At 40.4% G+C, this 7,892-nt stretch overlaps 1 protein-coding gene across 1 annotated transcript in view; it reads left to right on the top strand.

Annotated features, from left to right (window-relative positions):
* LOC311060437 (uncharacterized protein) overlaps positions 1-6,886 on the top strand; it is a 7,033-nt gene extending 147 nt beyond the window's left edge. Inside the window, exons 2-5 of the mRNA XM_084078616.1 lie at positions 2,675-3,057; positions 3,788-3,900; positions 4,741-4,895; positions 5,770-6,886. Of these exons, the coding sequence (XP_083934742.1) occupies positions 2,857-3,057; positions 3,788-3,900; positions 4,741-4,895; positions 5,770-6,704 (1,404 nt within the window). The 5' untranslated portion in view covers positions 2,675-2,856 and the 3' untranslated portion in view covers positions 6,705-6,886. The remainder of the gene's footprint in view (positions 1-2,674; positions 3,058-3,787; positions 3,901-4,740; positions 4,896-5,769) is intronic.
* The last annotated feature ends 1,006 nt before the right edge of the window (positions 6,887-7,892 follow it).

Below are 7,892 nucleotides of genomic sequence, written 5' to 3'. Positions count from 1 at the left end.
TGATTGATTGATTGAATACTTTATTAAAAGTTTGCGAAACAGTACAGTTCCACGCTAAGAAGATTATATACCCAAGAAAGCACTATAGCCTTGTTTCCATTGGGGTCCATGTGTATTCAATTCATCAAAACATTTAATGACAGATATACAATACTATGCAAGAGAACGTCATATAAAGTAGTGGTAATCAAAAAGAAAAATGTGTACAGTACATCTGAAGCTCTAATCTCTGATCTGAATCTCAATGAAAAGTGCTGATATTTGACTAATGCACGTTAACTTTTTCTGCCACAACGTTTTAGTGACAAGAGCTGAGTCAGCTGACCCAAAGTAGCACAATCAAATATTGGGTGAGAAAATATTTGTTCACTTGACCTATATATTATGTTAATTTTGTCTACTCCCCATGCCTACATGCGCACCATGTGTAAGGTCACCATTTAGCTTCCCAGACTGTCCAGTAACAATTGATTGATTGATTGATTGATTATACTTTATTAACAGTTTGCAATTGAATTGTACAGAGGTACGGTTTACAATGATTGTTCAAAGGATAACACAAAAAGCCCTTGGGTCTTGTTTCCATTGTGGTCATGTGTATTCAATTCATTAAGACATTTAAAGACATACAATAATATACAATAATAAACAAGACATAAACAACACTAGTAGCAGAACGTATATGTACAGTAAACATTTGGGGGTGGGGCGGGTCATTTCTGGTGTTAAGCTTAGAGGGCTTTTCTAGGACCAGTTACAAACTTCAGACAGGTGCTCTTTTATGGTGGTTTTGAAGGAGAGTAAGGATTCACACTTTTTTTTATGGCTATTGGTCGTTCATTCCACATTTTGGTGGCATAGCAGTAGAATACAAATTTGACCCCATGTTTGTGGCTGAGTCTGGGTTGAACTAGATCAGTGGAGCTCCCTTTGGTGTTGTGCCTGTGTGTGTCTTTCACGTTATTGAAATAGTCTGACAGGTACATGTGTATGTATCCCTGTTCTCTTGCGTATCTTGAAGACCAGGCCCATTGCAAGTTGCTGTACTCTGTCCTCTACCCCTGAGCCATCCCACCCTAGCATAATGAGCAGGGGTTAGGTGTGTTCTGGGTGTGAGGCCAAGTAGTAACCTGACCAATGTCGTGTCGAAGTGTCCAACACACTTAAGGAAGCACTTCAGGCATTTTCAACCATATCTTCACAAATGTGATCATTACTAATGGTCATTATAAGATGGCACAATTTGCTTCTACTCACTCTGTCTCATTGGTGGGCTCTGGACACTGGGCGGTTCAGAAACCTGCCTACAAATGACATCATCAACCGGGATTCCAAGTAAATAGAAACTATACAGTTTTTTTCTCTTCCTGGAAAGTTAGCATGCTGAAATATAATGCATTTGCATTAAAGGGATATAGTTCACTTTCAAACACGTTTGGGGTAATTTTAACGTCTACACAGGCTTTTGTGACTGAGCACCCCATATAGTTTCTAAGTTGCTTGATTCAGTATTTAGATATTTGATATTCATTTTATCAGATTCGCCCTCTTCCTATACAAACCCATTGTAACGTCAAACTCCATTTTTACATAGATTTATTGAAAACACCCATCCTTGGTTCTGGTGACTGATATTGTCCTTCTATGCGTGAGGTGGCCGTGTTTTTTCAATGACTTTAAAAGAGAAACTTTTTAATTGGGAAAATTGAAAATTGAAAAAATAAGTAATACAAAAAACATGGCCACCTCACGCATTAGGAGGGCAGAACCAAGGACGGGTGTTTTCGATGAATCTATCATGGTTAACGTAAAAACTGTCAGGGGTGCTCACAAAAGCCTGAGTAGACATTAAAATGACCCCAAACATGTTTGAAAGTGAAATATCCCTTTAAATAGAATAAGTGTGAAATATTGTTGTTTGACATGACCAATCCTGCCTACTGTTGATGTAAATTGGTAGGCACTAGGCAGGCCTCTGGAATGTCCACAACTCACCTCTGAGACACATGAGTAGGTGGAGATGGTACAGAGATGTGGAGATGGTACAATTTTATAATGAAGCGACTGAGTATTTTGTGAACATGATGCACACCCTTTATTTTGCATGTATTTCTTTAAAAACGTTTTTTTCATGAATTTGGAAAAATGGAAAAAAATAAAGGGTGTCCATCTTGTGGGCACGGGTAATAGACCATATGAACAAATATTGGGGTGTCAGGGTCATGTGACCTAAAAGTTGTTGCATTTCTTAGATTTCCGAAATTCATGAGAAATATTTTTTGAAGGAAGGCTTGGGTAAAGAACATTATGATGTATGTAATGACACAGATGCTTTAATGGGTTAAAAAATAAATGACTATTGCACCATATCTGTTCATTTTCATATTCCAGTGTCAGTTCTCTTGACTATCATTTGTCAATTCAAAAGTAATGTTCCTGGGCCAGCCCAGTAGTTACAATGGTGGGGCCAGTGAACTTGAAGAGTCACTGGTCTGGAGGATGAGGATAAACTTTCCTTAATGTCAACCCCTATGGAATAATCCCTGTGTGTGTGTGTGTGTGTGTGTGTGTGTGTGTGTGTGTGTGTGTGTGTGTGTGTGTGTGTGTGTGTGTGTGTGTGTGTGTGCGTGTGCGTGTGCGCGTGTGTGTACACTATTGCATTCCTACAACTCAGCCTGAAGCCAATAGTCAGGACCAGAGCTCTGCTGCCCCCTGGAGGACTGCTGCCTACATAACTCCCATCTTCACCCCTGAAAATTGGACCCTTCGCTAAGCCCCTCCCCAAACCGGCCTTGTCCAATCCTACGCTTGTTACTAAGTGAGGAGAGCCTGGCAAGCTTTCTCTACCAGAGCAAAATGCCGAGGCGGTGTGTATACGGGACTTGCAACTCAGATGAAAGATATCCAGAACGTTTACAGGGTGGAGTTGTATTTTTCGCCTTTCCGAAACCAAAAACACAAGAGGAGAGATGTAAAATATGGATTAAACAGTGTGGGAGACCTCACTCACAGCTTAATCCATCGAAGATAACCAAGAACTACCATGTTTGTTCCAAGGTACAGTAAGATGCTAATGTGAAGAAGCTCGTTTTACACACACACACACACACACACACACACACACACACACACACACACACATATACACAGTTGCTTGTTTTAACATTCGAGTAAGGTAGTAGTGTGTCAGTTGAGGCTGAGCAAATATACCACATAAACACTAGACAGTTCATATTAACGGCCTGTAGTTTTGCTGTTTTACCCCTACTGTTGTCAGAAAGAATATTCTCTCAATGCAAGCGGATGGGTTTTTGACGAACTTTAGACTTGATTTTCTTACCTTACTAAACATTGTCATAAATACTATATGCTTCCAGTCGCTAAGGCCTTATGTGCCACAAGGCACGAAGTGGATAGGTAACAGGTAACAGCTTCCAGTCGCTAGTTTAAAGTCTCCTTTCAATCATCATGGTAAATTATTTTAAAATGGACGATAAAGTGTTGGCTATGCTCTAGGAGGGGCGGGGTGATTTGATTGACAAGCTACACAACCATTAGCATTCATTCCCTGCCGCCGATCTGGATTGACAAGCTACCCAACCAATAGCATTCTTTAGGGATTGATATCCGGTTCCTATTCCCGGTTGCTTTTTTGTATATATTAAAGATGGCAGATTTCAAATTCCTGAGCAATCGGCTTAATTTTCGGCCTGTAGAAACCAGGGGTGTGGCTTAGTCCATTCTTTTTATACAGTCTATGGTTCTAACACTGGCCTCTTTCTAATAGCATTTTGTGAATGGACGACCAACGCCAGAGTTTCCCAACCCAGTAGCTGCTATCCCTGTGTCTGATGAAAGACGGGAACATTGGGGAGGCTGCAGAAGACCTCGATTCAAAAGGTTGGTTATGCTAATCAGAACATAGTAGTTAATGAACAAACTTTGATTTCATAGTGCTTTATTATCATGGTGTGGACAATGGCCATACACTTGACTTACATCTGATCTGTAATGATACAACGCATTGACGTCCACACAAAGCGCTCATTCAACTCTGTTGTTGTGGTGTGTAAACTCTGCCATCCACATTTGTTAGAAAGCTTTTTAAAGCAATATAGTTTGTTTTTTTGTATAATGCATTTTATTCGTGTGAAAATCCAACTCAAAGTAGGTGCCAAGTAACTTGTTACAAAACATTTGACAGGCATAATCCTTTTCTATACTTTTTTTTTGTTAAAGGTAGGGTAAGTGATTTTCTTTGGTTAAAATAAGTGTTAAATAGCTCTATATTCTGATAGTACTCATTGCTATAGAGTGTTTGTTCAGTAAAAGGAGTCTCCTTGTCTCTCCAGCTCTTTATAAAACATAAAATGCATTTTCGTTTCAGTTTCATTTCCAATTTTATCCAATCAGGATAGAGAACTCAATCAGGATATAGATTAAACAAGTGAAATTGGAAGTGATAACACTAAGAAATGAGCAGGCAAAATTGGAACTGGAACACTATACAAATGAAGCTTAAAAATGGGTACTTTCTCCTGATTGGCTGAGATTTTGACACCTACCGGAAAATGTATTTTCTGTTAATTAAAGAGCTGGAGAGACGGGGAGACTCCTGTTACTGAACAAACACTCTATAGCAATGATTACTATCAGAATGTAATATAACCTTTTAACAAAATATGTTTTGTTTTAACCCAAAAATATCACTTACCCTACCTTTAACTTAAACATTTACAGACTCAGATGTGCTGAACCCAGTGCTGAACAAGCCTCCTCCTCAAACCTCACCGAAGAAAGTGCATCACAACACAGTGGCGCACAGGATGATGCACAAGACTCCACCTCAAACCCCACTGAAGACACTGCATCACATCACTGTGGCACTGGCAATGGTAAGTGCTTAACTCTATGGCTGCCAATGACGTATATATACGTCTTTTAATTATCAGCTGTTGTCCGCCAAAGACGTATATATACGTCATGGAAAAAAAGGAAAAAAAAAAAAATGTTTTTCAAAAAATTTTTTTTTTTTTTTTTGCATTTTTTTTTATAATTTCAACCCTTGTCGAATTACGAACAGATTAGGAGCTAAAAATGTTCGAAGATTTGCTGCTCCATTCACTTCAATGTTAAAATTCAAACGGACAAACAATTCACTTCGTTTTTTGGTTTAAAACTACTGGTTTTGAGCTATATTGAAACATCAAACAACACATGTCAACGAGGTCAAAATGACCTCGTTGACATTTGTGAAACCACACCTGAATCTCATCTGTGATTAGAAACCATCTGGGGATCAATCATACTGGAGGAAAAAAATCTGTGGCTACGCGAACAGGTACCAAAATCATGGCAAAACCCTGGCAGAGGCTACAGACTGTTCTGAAAAAACTCTGGCAGGCAGAGAGTTAATATACATGTATTTATTTATTTACCTCTGGTGGCAGCTACTGAGAAAATAGTCAAAGAAAAAATAATCTAATTTGTTTTTCATGCCACCCCACTAACAGCATCAAAATGTATGCGCTGTAGGTGGTAGTAATTTTTACACATAACATAGAGGTCACACCATGGCATGCCTGTGAGTGCCAGAATATATCGTCAATCTGCGATTTTTGGGCCGACGATGGTCGATAGGAATATTTTGGCATATCGCCCAAGCTTAGTGTGTGTGTTTGTATTCCCACCACTGGGCTGAAAACGAATCACTCAGAAAACACATCGAGTTACTGTCTGCTGATATTACCCCCTGTCTCCTCCTTCTAGATCTCCAATGCCTTCCCACCAAACAGCAGGATAGCAGTCTGGTCCAGGTGAAACTAGAACCTCCACAGATTAAAGAGGAACAGGAGAGGAGCCCCAGTCTGGTCCAGGTGAAACTAAAGCCTCCACAGATTAAAGAGGAACAGGAGGAGATACTTCTAAGCTCAAGGGAGGCTGCAGGGTCATCGTTGACATTACCAGCAGTGAAAAGTGAAGATGATGCTGAAAACAGAGAAGAAAAGCCTCTAGCCAGCACCTCATCTCAACACATGCATACCCAAGCTTTTATAGAGTACTATGTTCCATCACAACCATCTAGTGATGATCAGCTTCTCTCTTCACACTGTTCTGAATCTGATACTGACGACAGTGATGACTGGGGGACCGGGGATGATGAGTCAGTTTTAAACACAATGAAATCACACAAGACACATAAGGAAGGACAAAGATTGTCTTTGAGCAACAAGCTGTCCCAGAACCTGACATCATTAAAACAAAAGCCACCTAGGAGGAGACAAAAAAGAAAGAAAACCCTAAGTTGTACAGAGTGTGGCAAAGTCTGTGTTAACAAGAGTGTTCTGAAAAAACACATAAGGAGTCATACAGGCGAAAAGCCCTTTGCTTGTACAGTTTGTAACAAAAGCTTTAGCGAACCTTCAAATCTGAAAGCACACATGAGGAGTCATACAGTTACTTGTACAGTTTGTAGCAGACACTTTACACGTAAATCTTCTCTGAACACACACATGTGGATTCATGCAGAGGAAACCCCCTTTAATTGTACAGTTTGTAGCCAAAGCTTTAACCATTCTACATGTTTGACAAGACACATGAGGATTCATACTGGGGAAAAGCCCTATGCTTGTACAGTTTGTGACAAAACCTTCAGGCAAAAAGGTACTCTGACGACGCATATGCATACACATTCAAGGTCATAAAAACTGTGACATATGCTTTGGTCATAATTCAACTCTTAATACATATGTGGGTTCTTAAAAGAGAAAAATCTTGAACAGTAACATGGTTTAGGGCAGTGACTCCCCTTTCCCCCCTAATTATTCTTCCCTTCTACATTATGGAAATAACTAAAACGATGGAGCTTGCAGAAAAACTAATTTCACCCACTTGTAAATATGTGATGTGACAATAAAGATGATTCTGATTCTGACAAGCCGACAAAAAGGGCCTCTACCGGAGGTAGGACCAAACACAATATTGTTTTACCTCATCTCTAAGGCCTCCCATACGCGAACAGCCTTTTTGCATGTAGTTTAAGCGCAAGGGGGCGAGGGTGCGGGTGGGGAGAGAGCCTGGCGACGCGAGCTATGTTAGTGCACTGACTGGCAGTTGGGGCAAACGCAGTCCCCACAACATCACTTACGATTCTGTGCCTATCGGTACATAACTCGGACAGCGCTTAGTCGACTAGCAGACCATCGGCCGGTCGTCGCGGGCACTCGCGCCTGGAGGCGCTCGGGCGCGACTCCTCGGCCTCAAGGTCTGCTGAGTCGGCGCGCCTCCGTCATGGTCCAAAACTATACTTTATCGGCGAAAAAAAAGAGTCCGCGGTTGTTTGAAAAATTTATGTCCCAAGCGGGAGTCGAACCCAGACTCCCAGTGGTAATGGTTTTAGAGCCTAGTGATTAGCGAGGTGCGCCACTTTGGTATTCGGGCTGTATTAGAATGTGACGTCCTAACTCTTCTAATGTAGAGGAAAGAAGTCCCCGCCCACTTCGGGGCGAGGCTTCCAAACTACATGCAAAAAGGCTGTTCGCCTCCCATACATGAAATGTATTCTTGTATACAAATATTTTACTGTTAAAATGGTGAAATTGATATATAATATTATACACTCCAAACAAAAAATAAAGCCTAGCCGTCTGGGGGTTGAGGCATATAAATGAATGTAGATTCACAATGAAAGTTCTGAGATATTCAAACTTTAACGTGGTATACTTGAAGCAAGGACATCCCTCTACTAGAAAAATGAAAATCTGAATGGGAATATGAGATATAGTCATTTGAACACATACCTATAATATTTTCTTAACTTTCTTAACCTAACCCTAAAGGAAAGGTGTGGTTCTCCAGCAATACCAATTGTGTAAATGTAGCTTGCATATATG

This window comes from Gymnoscopelus microlampas, assembly GCF_963454915.1.
Source record: "Gymnoscopelus microlampas genome assembly, chromosome: 14".
Taxonomy (NCBI): Eukaryota; Metazoa; Chordata; class Actinopteri; order Myctophiformes; family Myctophidae; genus Gymnoscopelus; species Gymnoscopelus microlampas.
Note: the sequence above shows the minus strand (reverse complement) of the source record. Positions and strands in the feature narration are given on the sequence as shown.